The sequence below is a fragment of the Podarcis bocagei genome (assembly GCF_964188305.1).
Source record: "Podarcis bocagei genome assembly, chromosome: 7".
Lineage (NCBI taxonomy): Eukaryota > Metazoa > Chordata > Lepidosauria > Squamata > Lacertidae > Podarcis > Podarcis bocagei.
Genome location: NC_138132.1, coordinates 5,401,376 through 5,416,284, shown reverse-complemented (window position 1 = coordinate 5,416,284; position 14,909 = coordinate 5,401,376). Strand labels below are relative to the sequence as shown.

Here is a 14,909-nt window from a genome sequence, read left to right as displayed (position 1 = left end):
AGAAGCGGCTAATTGGGTGAGAGGAGAGGGCAAGCGCTGGGGGGTGGAGCCCCCCCCCCACAAGCCTCTTTGATGCTCAATGGTGGTGGCAGCAGATTTCAAGCAGACAGCGCTGAGATCACCAGGGCACGGGAACCTCGGCCCTTGCCCTGAGCTCGGAGGGAGCAAACGCCCTGACTCCTCCAGGCCCAGCGCTGTTGCAGAACCCGAATCCCAAGTCGCCCGTCAAAGCAGCAGCAGCAAATCCCAGTGGCTGCCTGCCAGGGAAGGGCTGGGCCCAGTGTGTTGCCCGGCCAGTTTGAGCCCCACAGCGCTGGGCCAGCTGCACCTGCAGCCCCAGCGCTGCAGCCTCGGAAAATGGGCTGGGGCTCCATTCTCTGCTTCTGCACTCCGAAGGCTCTGGCAACGGCACCAGGTGGGTTATCACCTGGCCCTAAGAACCTGTGAATTAATAATAATAATAATAATAATAATAATTTTATTTATATCCCGCCCTCCCCAGCCGCAGCCGGGCTCAGAGCGGCTAACAACAATAAAAATAACACAGTTTACATAAAATCACAATCAATTGATTGAAATACATTCTAAAATCAATTCATTCTAAAATCAAATCAAAATCAAATCAATGACAACCATTGGGCTGGAGTGCTATGAGGATTACAGAAGGGGGGGGGTCAGGCTGTGCCCTGGCCAAAGGCCTGGTGGAACAGCTCTCTCTTGCAGGCAATGCGGAAAGATGTCAAGTCCTGCAGGGCTCTAGTCTCTTGTGACAGAGCGTTCCACCAAGTCGGAGCCACAGCCGAAAAAGCCCTGGCTCTGGTTGAGGCCAGCCTAACCTCCCTGTGGCCCGGGACCTCCAAGATACTTTTGTTTGAAGACTGTATGGTCCTCCGTGGGACATACCAGGAGAGGTGGTCCCGTAGGTCCGAGGGTCCGAGGCCATATATGGCCTTATTATTATTATTATTATTATTATTATTATTATTATTATTATTATTATTATTATTATTATTATTTTACCCCGCCCATCTGGGCACTCTGGACAGCTTCCAACACATATAAAAACATAAGAAAGCTTCAAATAGTATTCTAGATAGACTGTCCCTGGACATGGAGGTTCCATCGGTCCATAAGATTAACCCAGCTGGATCTGGCCAGTGGTCCGTTTCATCCTCCATCCTGTTCTCCCAGTGGCTGAACAGTTTCCTGTGGGGAACTTGCAAGCAGGATTTGAGTCCAAGAACCCCCCCCCTCCTGCCGTTTCCAGGAGCGCAGAGCACGGCCCCTGGGGCTCCTGGCCGTCGACAGCATTCCGCTCCATGAGTTTGCCCATTCCGCTGCCTCTTGTGGGAGGGAGTTCCGCTGTTTGCGGCGTGCAAAGAAGGGCACACACCCTCTGCCCCCCTCAGGCAGGCAGGGGCCGGGGGGACGACTCCCTGCCTCACAGCCCTGGCAGTCCCATTTCCTGCAGAATATTTATTATTATTATTATTATTATTATTATTATTATTATTATTATTATTATTATTATTATTATTTTATTTATACATACATACATACATACATACATACATACATACATACATACATACCCTTCCCATCTGGCTGGGTTTCCCCAGCCACTCTGGGCGGCTTCCAACAAAATATTAAAATACAGTAATGCACCAAACATTAAAAGCTTCCCTAAACAGGGCTGCTTTCAGATGTCTTCTAAAAATTTGGTAGTTGTTGTTCTGTTTGACATCTGGTGGGAGGGCGTTCCACAGGGCGGGTGCCACCACCGAGAAGGCCCTCTGCCTGGTTCCCTGTAACCTCCTCGTAGGGAGGGAACCGCCAAAAGGCCCTCGGCGCTGGACCTCAGTGTCCGGGCAGAACGATGGGGGAGGAGACGCTCCTTCAGATATACTGGGCCTTTGAGGCCGTTTAGGGCTTTAAAGGCAAGCAGCAACACTTGGAATTGTGCTCGGAAACGTGCAGAAAAATGGGGCAATGGGCTCTGCCAGGAAGCGGGGGCTGTTATTTGGCCTGCTGGGGGTTACCGCGTTGCAAAACTCTCCTCTTCCTGCTCCCCTTTCAGTGCAAAGAGCCGTCTCCCTCTTCTCCCTCCATGACGCCACGCTGAGCCCGGACGTCCCCTCTGCCCACAGCCCCGTCCTGGGGCACCTGAGCCTGGAGAGGCAGCTGACGCCCCGCACGACACCCACCATGAGGTGAGAGAGACCCCCCCTCTCCCGGCAGAAGCCCCTTCCTCCAGCCCCTCGCTTTTATATTTGGGGAAGGTGGGCCCTGGCCTCCGACTACCCAGCCGGGAGCGTGTTTCTGGCACTGAACGTGGGCCCTCTGGAGGTCTGGGGGGCAAGGGGGCCACGCTAGGCTTCCTCTCCTTCTTCTCCCTGGGGGAGCAAGGTCTCTGGTGGGGGCGGGCAAAAAATGTGTGGGGGGGGGGAGCTGCAGGTACACTTTCTCTGGATGCCCAGGGTGGAGGGGAATCGACCTAAAATAATGGGCTGCCCTTTTTGCACAGCTCTGGGGGGGTTTGGGGGGGCGCTTCCATTTCAACCTGCTTCTGGACATTTTGGGGTCAGGGCACCGACTGGGGGTCTTGGCAAGGGGGCTCTGTTCTCATACGGGGAATGGGGCTAAGATACAAGTGCTAATCTGCTTTCACTCGCTTGCCATCTTCCATCTTTTCCGAGGAGGGATCTCGGCCCTCGTTTTCTCCCAATTACCGTATTTTTTGCTCTATAAGACTCACTTTTTCCCTCCTAAAAAGTAAACCTGTGTGCGTCTTATGGAGCGAATGCAGGCTGCGCAGCTATCCCATAAGCCAGAACAGCGAGAGGGATCGCTGCTTTCACTGCGCAGCGATCCCTCTTGCTGTTCTGGCTTCTGAGATTCAGAATATTTTTTTTCTTGTTTTCCTCCTCGAAAAACTAGGTGCGTCTTGTGGTCTGGTGCGTCTTATAGAGCGAAAAATACGGTATCTCATCCATTTTTTGCTCCGTTTATATTCTGCCTTCTCCTCCAAGGAGCTTAAGGTGACCTCCAACATGGCTCCCCCCCCCTTCTCATTTAAACACCCCCCCCCCAAAACAACAACCACCACTCTGCAAGGTAGGCTAGGCTGATAAAAGGTTTAGACTGGGCCCAAGGTCTCACACCCATGAGCTTGGCGATGGCTGAGTAGACGAGATTTGGACCCCAGTTTCTCCCAGGCCCCTGGTACAATGCTCTAACCACTGCGCCATGCTGCCTCTTGACGCTCTGCTCCCCCCTCCCTCCCTCCGCAGCGAGGAGCCCTCTGTGGACCTGACGGGCAAAGTCTACCAGCTGGAGGCCATGTTGAAGCAGCTCCATAGCGACCTGCAGAAAGTAAGATTGTCGTCTGTCCCCCCAGGGGATGGTTCAAAGTGGGGGGAGGGCGCTCTTTTCCCTCCAAGCCCTGGAGGACCCTCCTCATTTAATAATAATAATAAAATTTTATTTATATCCCGCCCTCCCCAGCCGAAGCCGAGCTCAGAGCGGCTAACAGCAATAAAAGTAACACAGCATTCTAAAATCAATTCATTCTAAAATCTGTTCAGAATCAAATTGATGGCAACCATTGGGCTAGAGTTCTATTAGGATTACGAAAGGAGGAGGTCAGGCTGTGCCTTGGCCAAAGGCCTGGTGGAACAGCTCTGTCTTGCAGGACCTGCGGAAAGATGTCGTGTCCCGCAGGGCCCTAGTCTCTTGTGACAGAGCGTTCCACCAGATCGGGGCCACGGCTGAAAAAGCCCTGGCTCTGGTTGAGGCCAGCCTAACCTCCCTGTGGCCTGGGACCTCCAAGATGTTTTTGTTTGAAGACCGTAAGGTCCTCCGTGGGACATACCAGGAGAGGCGGTCCCATAGGTACGAGGGTCCTAGGCCGTATAGGGCTTTAAAGGTTAAAACCAGCACCTTAAACCTGATCCTGTACTCCACCGGGAGCCAGTGCAGTTGGTAAAGCACCAGGTGAATGTGATCCCGCGGCGAGGACCCCGTAAGGAGTCTCGCCGTGGCATTCTGCACCCGCTGGAGTTTCTGGGTCAGTCTCAAGGGCAGCCCCACGTAGAGTGATGTTAAAGGGATGTTTGGTTGGGATACTTACTTGGGAGTGGGGAGGGACAGCAGAAGAACCCCCAGAAAGTTGACAGACGAGGGGCAAGTAGGGAGCCCGGACTCCTGGGTTCTCTTCTCATCCGGTGGTGGCAGCTTGACTCTGAGCCGCTGTGCCTGCCTCCTGCTTCACTGAATAGAGTTGGGAGGCACCCCAGAGCTCATCTAGTCTGACCCCCTGGAACGCAGGCATCGCAGCCAAAACGTCCACGACAGACGGCCGTCCAACCTCCAGCAATGGAGAGGCCTCCACCCTCCGAGGGAGCCTTCTGATCTCTGTGCAGAGGAAGGGGGCTTCTCCCTAGAACTCACGGAAGATTCAGGACAAAACGAAAGACTTATTCACACCGTTTAGTTACACTGTGGAACTCCCTGCTGCAGGAGTGGCTTTAAAAGAGGAGGCCAGAGTTGCTCTTGTGATCCGATTCTGCATAATAATAATAATAATAATAATAATAATAATAATAATAATAATAATAATAATAATAATTTATTATTTATACCCCGCCCATCTGGCTGAGTTTCCCCAGCCGCTCTGGGTGGCTCCCAATCGAGTGTTAAAAACAATATAGCATTAAATATCAAAAACTTCCCTGAACAGGGCTGCCTTCAGATGTCTTTTAAAGATAAGCTAGCTACTTAATTCCTTCACATCTGAAGGGAGGGCGTTCCACAGGGCGGGCGCCACCACCGAGAAGGCCCTCTGCCTGCTTCCCTGTAACCTCACTTCTCGCAGGGAGGGAACCGCCAGAAGGCCCTCGGAGCTGGATCTCAGTGTCCGGGCAGAACGATGGGGGTGGAGACGCTCCTTCAGGTACGCTTGCGGGTTTCCCATCACAGGCATCTCTTTGGCCACTGTGAGCACAGGATGCCGGACTCGATGGCCCCCCTTTGGCCTGATCCGGGCAGCCAGGCTCTTCTTCGGCTGTTATGGGGCCTCCAGCTGCAGAGGCAGTCTATCTGCGTTCCTAAGTTCTCGGGGGTATTTGGCCCCTGTTGAGAAGAGGATAGTGGACGAGGCGGACCACTGCACACACACACCCCCCCCCCGATTCCCACCTCCCTCTCTCTTTTCCCAGGAGAAGCAGGACAAGGTGGTCTTGCAGGCGGAGGTGGCCAACTTGCGCCACAACAACCAGCGCCTGCAGGAGGAGTCCCAGACGGCCAACGAGCAGCTGCGGAAGTTTGCTGAGATCTTCTCCAGCGCCGTGGAGAAGAAGGAGCTGTGAGCTTGCCGGAGAGCGGGGCTGCTTGGAAGCGAGAGATGAGGGGCTTGCTGGTGGTGGCTCCTCTGGCGCGGGACCCCAACAATGCCCTGGCCAGCCTCCCTCCTTCTTCCTTGGGGAGCAGGGCCACCTCTCCTCCCGCCCTCCTGCCTGCCCGCTTCCCAGCCTGGCACCAGGCGTTGCGCTCAGGGCCCAGGGCAGCTCTTGCCACAGGTGTACTCTCAGGTGCTTCCTTGGGCGTTTGCCAAGAGAACTGCGATATGGGCACCTGGGCTCACCCACCCGGAGCAGGGTAGGGGGCTCCCGCTGCCCTCACCGCCTCTGCCCATCCTGGATCGCCACCAGGGGGCGCCTTGGCGCTTGACAGACTCTGGGTGTTTGGGGGGGTGGGCCCTACGAGCGAGACCACCGAGAATCTCAAAAGAGCACTTTCTCACGACTAAATTATTTTCTAGAGAACGCAAGGATGGGAGTGGCTCAGGAAGTAAAAAAAGAAGAAGTTTAAATGTATATGTTCTTTATAAAACACTATATTTGTATAAATGGTACTGTTTGTAACTCCACCCACCCGCCCCTCTGGAGATCTCTGTGCATGCCTCAGAACTCAGCGCACACACACACAGACACAAACGGTTGCACAGCGGCAGCAGAAGTTGGGAGCTGTGGGACCTGGACAGTCCTGGGAATCGGGGCAGGAGTGGTGCCCCTGCCCCACTGGCCTGGGGGGGGGGCTTGCCTCTCTTGTGTGGCAACGGGCGGTCCTGCCATAGGGGGCCACTCTTCCCTCCAGCTCCTCCTGGGAATCAGTGCCTCTCGCATTTCCCGACCTCTGGTGCCGCCACACACACCCACACACACCCCGGGCACCCCTGTGCCTGAGCAACTCTTCGGCAATAAGGAAATGCGTGCGGGCAGTTGGTACATTGTGGTTGTGAAACGCAGACCCTGTTGCGGCTTCTCCTTGTTTGCAGGTTGTTGTTGTTGTTGTGTGTTAAAAGCACATGGTCTGGACCAGCAGAGCCATTTTGGGGGTGCTTTGAGCAGGAGGGGTCCATTGCAGGAGGAACAATACCCCTTTTCCAGCTGGGCTCAGGGCGGGGGGTGTCCTGGAGGCCTGGTGGGGGCCAGCAGAGCTGAGAAAGGGAAGCCTGGGGGGGGCGCTTCTAGCTGCTAGCATAGGGCACAGGGTCTTCCCAGGACGCCCCAAACTGTGATGTTGTGCACCCCTCGCCAAATTGCCAAGCCAGCGTCTTGAACTATGCAAACCCCAGACCCACCCAGCGGTGGGGGGCTTCCTGGCCCTTCCTCCCCCGACGACAAGGCCTTCCACTACCTGCCCTTCCCCAGGGAGGGGGGCAAGGGCCATTGGAATTGCTGCAAGAAAAAATGTGGGGTTTTTTTTGCAGGGGGCGGGTAGCCAGGAAAGTGGGGAAGAATCTCCGAGCTCCGACAGCATCCCAGGAACTTACACCATGATCGTCTTAACTCCCCGGGGGGCTACCCCTTTTGCACCCCCAGCTCAACCTTTAAGGAGCTGGGCCCCCTCCCCAATAGAGCCATAGAGCCTGGCGGAGAGAGAAGCCTTCTCCACCTTCTCCAGAGCCAACTTAGGGGTGCAAACGCCAGGCAGATTCTCAGCCAGAAGTGGCAAAGCCCAGCCCCCCACCCCTGCCAGACCCCCTTCCCCAAAACTCCCCCTGAATTTTGTACCAGTATCTCACTGCAATTTGTACGGATTATTGTCTTCCCCCGTTCCCACTTTAAAAATAAGAATAAATCTATCCTTTAGCGTTCCTCTCTGTGACATGGAAGACCCCCCTCCACCGGGGTGGGAGGAGTGGGGGGGGCCTCGCCTTCATTTTTTTTGTCAGTCGTGTTGTGTGAGTTGTTTCTTGTGTTAATTTTATAAGAATCTTTTGGGATCAGATCTTGTCTTATTTAATTATTATTTTTTGTCTTAAAAATTGCTGATAGGAAAGAACAACAACCAGCCTTTTGTAAAAAGAAAAAAGGAGGAGGGGGGGGGAAAGAATAAATTCCCCCAGTATAATTCTCTGGAATCCTCAATGATAGTTTCTTTGGGGCGACACACCTCTTGGGTGTTGGGGTGGGGAAGGAGAGAAATAAAATAAACATTTCATAGAAAACCTTGTGTGATTCCTTGAGCGCGCCCCCTCCTCTCTCTCTTTTCCTTCCTTCCTTTTTTCCTTCTCTCTCTCTTGAACGGAGACCCCAGATTTTGCCTGAGTGTCGAGGCAAAAAGGGGGGCGGGCAGCATCTTCAGCCTGGTACCCAAACATCCTCCTCTTCCTGTCCTGTTGTCATGGCAACAGCTCTTGCTAGAAGACACCAGCCTTGCCTTGCCAGGTGCAAGGATGAGGGTGATGGCAGCGCCATGTGGGAGGGGAGCTGCCCTTCCCATCTCCCCCCCCAAAAAATAACATCAGTCTAGACACACCTGGAACTTGACACCATGACTAGGGGGGGAGGAGGAGGCAAAAGAAGGAGCAGCGGCCGCAGGAGCTGTAATTCAGACCACATTTAATGCACAGAACAATCCAAGCACATTAGCAGATGCAGGCAACAGAACAACACCATGTACACAAGGGGGGGGCTTAGTGGGAACAGCCCCTGCTAGCCCCCGACACATTTTTTTATTTTTTGGGGGGGCTGTAGTTTCCCCACCCTAATCCCCTTTTCCAGGGGGTGTATTTTTTCCTTTCAAGTTTTCATTCCCCGCCCCAACTGTAAAATCCAGCAACACTGAAAAAAATCCTGCCTTCTGACAGCTGAGCATCACCCACCCACCCCTTCCGACCCCCTCCCCTTGCCCTGCCAGCTCCAGCTGTAACCCTCTGTCCTCCCATTACTGCAGCCAGTCACCCCCCCAAAAAAAAAACATTGCTCTTCATCCTGCCCCCCCCCCACTGCACTGGAGAAGCTTAATTCCTCCGGCCGTCTTTTCAGAGGTTGTGCCAGGTCCGAAAGAGACGGGAGCAGAGAACTGGGTCGCAGCCCGGGGGGGGGGGTAACTGCATCCTCCCAGGGGCTTGTCTTGCAGGGGGGGCAGGACCTGCCCACTTTCACATGCATCTAGAGGGGGGGCAAAGGGCCAGGAGCGGCTGCTGTGCTGGCAGCTGCCTACCCCTGGCTTTTATGGCTTTTGAGTCTTGAGTTTTGGTGACAGCCAGCAGGAGACGCAGGCAGGGTTTGCCCCCCACCCCTTAGCTGCAGCTGGGGGGGGGCACGGAGAGAGATGGGGATGGAGGAGAAAAGGTTGTTGTGGCAGGCGAGAGGGCAACAAACGCCCCAAGGCCTGGCAAGTTTCAGCACCATCACGGCTAAGGGCACGGAGGAGTGGGGCGAGGACGGGAAAAGGGGGGGCTGACGGGCCCCCAGCCTAGGTCAGGGTGATGTAGGCAGACGCCTTCTCCTTCAGCTGCCGCAGGCACAGATGGCAGCTCCAGGTTCCTGGAAACGGGGAGTGGAGAAAGGCAGAGAAGCATCAGACGGGGGCGCCTTTCCCCCCTGCCCCTCCCCACCAAGCCGCCTTGCCCAGGGTGGGGTCCCTCCTCACCTTCGGGGGGCTCAGCCATGGGTGGACTCAGGCAATACATGTGGTAGCCCCGGTCACAGTCGTCGCAGAACAGCAGCTGGTCCTGCAGCAGAAAAAGAGAGAAGGGTGTGGAATCGCTGCTCTGCAAGGGTGTAGTAAAGGTAAAGGGACCCCTGACCATTAGGTCCAGTCGCGGCCAGCTCGGGTTGTGGCGCTCATCTTGCTTTATTGGCCGAGGGAGCCGGCGTACAGCTTCCGGGTCATGTGGCCAGCAGGACTAAGCCGCTTCTGACGAACCAGAGCAGCGCACGGAAACACCATTTACCTTCCCGCCAGAGCGGTACCTATTTATCTACTTTGACGTGCTTTTGAACTGCTAGGTGGGCAGGAGCATGGACCGAGCAACGGGAGCTCACCCCGTCGCGGGGATTCGAACCGCCGACCTTCTGATTGGCAAGCCCGAGGCTCTGTGGTTTAACCCACAGTGCCACCCATGTCCCTCTACAAGGGTGTAATTGTAATAATAATAATAATAATAATAATAATAATAATAATAATTTATTTATACCCCACCCATCTGGCTGGGTTTCCCCAGCCACTCTGGGTGGCTTCCAACAAAACACTAAAATACAGTGGTCTGTTAAGCATTAAAAGCTTCCCTAAACAGGGCTGCCTTCAGATGTCTTCTAAAAGTCTGGTAGCTGTTTTTCTCTTTGACATCCAGTGGGAGGGTGTTCCACAGGGCGGGTGCCACCACCAAGAAGGCCCTCTATCTGGTTCCCTGTAACCTCACTTCTCGCAGTGAGGGAGCCGCCAGAAGGCCCTTGGTGCTGGACCTCAGTGTCCGGGCTGGACGATGGGGGTGTACTGAGCAGGAGCTCCTCTTTCGAACACAGGGAAGCCTGGCGCCCACAAGGGCTCATTTCAGGCAGAAACGGGTCTTCCACAAACACAAATCTCCTGGGAGAGCTCAGCTAGTAGAGCATCAGATTCTTCATCTTCAGGGTTGCGGGTTCAAGCCCCACCTTGGGCAAAAGATTCTTGCCTTGCAGGGGGTTGGGCTAGATGACCCATGTGGTCCCTTCTAACTCTACAATTCCATGATTTCACTGGGGGGTGGGGGTGGGAGAGAGGCTTCTGCAGGCAAAGGGAGTCTTCATCCCCTGAACTGTACTTCTTCCCCAAAGGAACGAGAGAAAAGATTCAGGACAGATAAAATAAAAAGTCCTTTTAACAGCGCAGAGTTAAAACCGCGGAACTCTCTGCCACATGAGGCAAGCAGCACTGCTGCATCCCAGTTGTAGGAGGGGAGAGCTGTTCTTGCACCCAGAGCTTCCTTGTGGGCTTCCCTGGGTGTGCTGGGTTAGGGGAGCCCCTGGCCTGATCCTGCAGGCTCTCCTTAAGGGCAGGTGATCAATCCCAAGAATAGATAGAGCAATAAGGCATTCTAAGGATGCGAAGGCAGAGGATGGGGAGATGATGGGGAGGGGGGTCCCAGCATTTGCTGAGCTCCTGGAAGGGTGGGGGGAGGCGGTCAGATCCAGGCCCAGCCGGTGGCTCACGTACGTACGTCGTTCTCGGAGGTGCCGCAAAGACTGCAGCTCTTGCACTCGATGCACTGCCACCGGTAAGTCCGCACGGCAGCTGTCATGTTGACGGTGAACTGCAGGCAGGATGGGTGCCCTGCATGAGAGAGAGAGAGAGGGAGACACAGAGCAGCACATGAGTCCACGCAGGAGCAGCCAGCCAGCCAGTGCAGCGGTTAGAGCGTCAGACTAGGACGTGGGAGAGACCTGGGTTCAAATCTCGCCACTCGGCTCTGAGTGAGGCTCGCTTGTGCTGGTCACTGACCCTCTCAGCCTCACCTCCCTTGCAGGGGGCTGGTTGTGGGGGTCAAATGAGTAAATGAGGAGGGGGAGGAGCTTCTGGGGGGTAAAGGTAGAAAATAAATGGAATGAATTAATGAATGGGCCAGCTGTCCATTGCAGGAAAAGCTCTTTAAGACTTCCAAGCATCTCTGACACAAAACCTCTGATTCAAAACTTCCCGTGAAGGAGAGTCTTCTGAGGGAGTCCACTCCGGGGTCAGACGCCTATTGTCCGAAAGTGAGCAGTTCTGTCGCACTGAAGAAGGATATTGCAGAGGTGGGAAAGGTTCAGAAAACTCCAGGAAGAAAACCTGCAGCGTCTCGGGCTTTTTAGTTGAGAGGAAAGTATGAGGCGACATGGTGGAAGTGGATAAAATCAGGCATGACTCGGATAAGAGAGAAGTTTTTCTGCATGATTCAGATACAGTGGTACCTCCGGTTGCGAACGGGATCTGTTCTGGATCCCTGTTCGCATCCTGAAGCGAATGCAACCCACGTCTGCGTGTGCACGGGTTGCGATTCGCCACTTCTGCGCATGCGCGTGACGTCATTTTGAGCGTCTGCGCATGCACGAGCGGCGAAACCCGGAAGTAACGCATTCCGTTACTTCCGGGTCGCCGTGGAGCGCAACCCGAAAACGCGCAACCTGAAGCAACTTCAACCCGAGGTATGACTGTACAGTGGTACCTCTGGTTGCGAATGGGATCCGTTCCGGAGGCCCGTTCGCAACGTGAAAAGAATGCAACTCGCAGCAGCGCGTCTGCGAACACACAGGTTGCAATTCGCCACTTTTGCACATGCGCATGATTTCATTTTGTGCTTCTGCGCATGCACATGCGCGAGCGGTAAAACCCGGAAGTAACCCTTTCTGGTACCAGGTCGTAACCTGAAAGAACGTAACATGAGGTATGACCACGGACGCGGACTTACAAAAAATATTGGGGGGGCCCGGGAAAGCTCATGAATAATAAATAAGCTCATGAATATGCAAATAAAGTGGCGCCGCCTCCTCGTGAGCGAATAGCGCCTATTAATCAGCTCCGGAGCGGAAATTGGGGGGAGCTTTTGCTCGGGAGGGAGGGCAGGAGGCATGCAGCCCGATCCTGTGCATTTTGGGCTGGGGGAGGGGCGGCGATGGCGCTCTGCTGGAGGGGCGCCGGAGATTATTGGGGGGGCGGAGCCCCCCCAAACGAATTTTTGAGGGGGCTCGGGCCCCCTCAAGCCCCATGGAGTCGGCGCCTATGGGTATGACTGTAAAACAAAGCCTTTCTTCAGAATTCAACTATGGAACTCCCTGCCACAGCTCGGAGGGCTCTAAAAGAGGACTAGGCTCCTTCATGAAGGACCAGATTCTTGTGTTCACGTATTGCTGGCAGATTTCCCATAAGGGGCACCTCGTTGGCCACTGGGAGAACAAGAGGCTGGACTGAATGGGCCTCCTTTGGCCTGATCCAGGGGCTCCAGACCGGCCGTGGTTTTACCCCTCCAAATTACCATGTGGCAACGAAGGGGTGTGTGTCAAGCAATGGCTCCTGAAGGCTGGAGGGAGATGCTTGCTGACGGCACATCCCAGTTAACCTCGCTGCCCTCAGCTCCACCACTCAAAACTTTCCAGACACACTTCAAGGGAAGCCCAATGTATGAAACACAGCAGTAGCCAGTCCACTTTGGCTAAGCACAGATCACCAGAACTGGGTCGTTTCTTTCCAAGCTGACAAAAGCCCTTTGTGGCGCAGCTGTGTTGGCTGTGAAATGCTTGTCTCTAGCAAAGCTACACACCTCAAAGAGCACAGCCACCCACCGTGGCACTCTGCACGTGCTCAGAGATCTTCTGCCTCCTGCTGCTTTGCACCTGAGACCTGCGGTTTGAGAAACGCTCTGCGTCCTGGTGGACCATTCTTCCTGGGAGGTTTCAGAGCAGAGGTTAAGAGTGTGAGGGATTCTTTAGCTGCGATTCCTGCATTGCGGTGGGCTGGACTAGATGGCCCTTGAGTGCCCCTTCCAAATCAGAGATTCTCTGATGCTGCTCCATGTTTATACCCTGGAGGCAGGTTCCCCCACCGCTCTGCCCCTCGTGGGCCAAGCCCTTCCCCCTACTTCGCCCCGCCAGCCCCGGCCTCACCTGAACGGCCACAATCCGCGCAGGAGATGAGATCCTCGGGGCAGCCGGTCTTCTTGGAGCCGCCTAGACAGAAATCACAATAACCGTTTGGTATGACTGTGCCGTCCGGTGCTTTCTTAGCTGTAAGACAACAGCAAGGAGAGGCCGAAATCAAGGGGGGGAGCCACACAGGCCTCCCTGTGCACCCCAGAATCCCCCTCCCTCCCCTAGCCACCCCCAGGCAGGAGGGGGGGGAGTCCCACTCCTGTCTGCCTGCCTGGCCACACATTCGCCGCCTCCTCCCAGTGCATGGAGAGTTTTCGCAGCATCACAGAATAGGACAGCTGGGAAGGGTCCCCAGGGTCATCTAGCCCAACCCACTGCGGAGCAGAACTTTTGCTGGCACTTGGTCCACATGCAGCTGGGGAAGGGGGCTGGCGCTTCCTTTCACACATGACAAACGCCCCACTGCGCCATCAGCACCTCATGCAGGGGCACCAATCCTGCCGCAAGGGGGCTTGGCAGCCCACAAGCACATGCATCCATCACAAAGTATTGTACAGCCCATGCAGTTTTGTCCTCTGTGCCCTAAGTTTCTGGTCCTCAAGGCCTCCTTTCCCAAGGTCTCCTTCCCTCATGCCCTGCAGCCCATCTTTGGCCCAAATTCATTTGAAATGCGTCGCAGGAGGGGGATGAAATCAGCAGAGCAGGGAGTGGCCCCCACCCCCCAGACAGAGGAATTTCATCTCTCCTGGTTGCAGAAGGAGGAAGCGTTTGGGTTTTGGTTCAGGGGGGCTTCTCTCAAACAAGAGCCCCCCCCCCCCGCAGGTGGATCACCACAACTCTGGAGAAGCGGCCGGCAGGGTGAGGAAGGGGGAACCGAGGCAAGAAAAGGGTGGCCCCCCAGGACTCGAACCTGGACGCCTCAGCTGCGCCCCCCCCCCAGGAGACGGTAGGCAGAGGGGAGAACCAGGCACGCTTGCCACAGCCACCTCCTCCTCCTGCCTCCCCGCCTCGCAGGGATGGTTTTACCTGTGTGCCTGCGCTGGTTCTCAGGGACCCAGTTCAGCTCTTTGTAAAACTCTGGAGGAAGCCAGACATGCAAAAAGATATATATATATAAAAAATGGAAATAAGCAGGAGGGGGAATAAAAATAAAAATGGAGCACATCAAAATCAGCCGCGTGAGAAGAAGCCAGTCGGGTTTCCATGAAAGGAATCGTTTTTTTAAAAAAATAAATATATATATATATATATCTGCATCTTTGGAATCCGCAAGCAAAGAAATGAATATGTAAAAAGAGGGAGGGGGAGCTTTGCGAAAGGATGGAGGGGTTTGTGGGGTGGAGGGGCACGGAAGTGAGTCTTTGGCACCGTAATTGGGGGGTGGGGGTGCGCAAGGGGGTGGGACAAGAGCAAAAGAGGCGCTGGCAGCTAAGAAACAGGCAAAATCCAGTTCTAGGATTGAGCCTCCAAGTTCCCAGAGCGGGCAGCCCAGAGAGAAGCAGGCACAGCCCTTTGGGTCAGAATGGGGCAAATTTTCTTGCCCACCCTCCAACCATCCGAGGTGGGGAGGGGGACCCAGGCGTCCGGGCCCTCGTTCTCCAGAGATTGTGGTGCTAACCAAGTCCCTTCCCCCAATCTCCTGCTCTTTGTGCAGATCCAACTACATCAGTATGCACTGGTGGTCGCCATGGCAACTGTCTAGAAAAAAAGGATGGGACGCATGTTAGTTTGGGGGGGGGGCAGGAGAGAACTCTCCTCTCTCTCTCTCTCTCATTCTCTCTCTCTCTCTCTCTCTCTCTCTCTCTCTCTCTCTCTCTCTCTCTCTCTCTGTCTCCCCCCCAAGCTTTGAAAGCTAGACTTCCGCCAACCACACCCCGTTTCCTTGTGCAGTTCATGCCCCCCCACCATGATGTTGCCCCCTCCTCAAAAAAGGGGGGGGGAAGGGGAAAAATCACATCTATTCAGTCTCCCTTTGCAATGCACCCCCCCACACTCCCCCCCCCAACTGCCTCAGTG

General features: G+C 54.8%; 2 protein-coding genes across 9 annotated transcripts in view; one reads left to right on the top strand and one right to left on the bottom strand.

The window, feature by feature from the left end:
• Positions 1–7,510, top strand: part of SIPA1L3 (signal induced proliferation associated 1 like 3) — a 111,087-nt gene extending 103,577 nt beyond the window's left edge. For all 3 annotated transcript variants that reach the window (XM_081200144.1, XM_081200143.1, XM_081200142.1), the window contains 3 exons: positions 2,078–2,210; positions 3,291–3,372; positions 5,217–7,510. In XM_081200144.1, the coding sequence (XP_081056270.1) occupies positions 2,078–2,210; positions 3,291–3,372; positions 5,217–5,366 (365 nt within the window). In that variant the 3' untranslated portion in view covers positions 5,367–7,510. The remainder of the gene's footprint in view (positions 1–2,077; positions 2,211–3,290; positions 3,373–5,216) is intronic.
• Positions 7,511–7,887: 377 nt separating this feature from the next.
• The window catches only part of DPF1 (double PHD fingers 1), a 29,020-nt gene continuing 21,998 nt past the window's right edge, over positions 7,888–14,909 (bottom strand). For 2 of the 6 annotated variants that reach the window (XM_081200544.1, XM_081200543.1), the window contains exons 8-12: positions 13,920–13,970; positions 12,909–13,028; positions 10,490–10,602; positions 8,941–9,022; positions 7,888–8,834 (exon numbers count right to left, since the gene is read on the bottom strand). In XM_081200544.1, coding sequence (XP_081056670.1) covers positions 8,764–8,834; positions 8,941–9,022; positions 10,490–10,602; positions 12,909–13,028; positions 13,920–13,970 — 437 coding nt within the window. In that variant the 3' untranslated portion in view covers positions 7,888–8,763. The remainder of the gene's footprint in view (positions 8,835–8,940; positions 9,023–10,489; positions 10,603–12,908; positions 13,029–13,919; positions 13,971–14,909) is intronic. The other 4 variants (XM_081200546.1, XM_081200545.1, XM_081200547.1 and 1 more) reach the window with 4 other exon arrangements.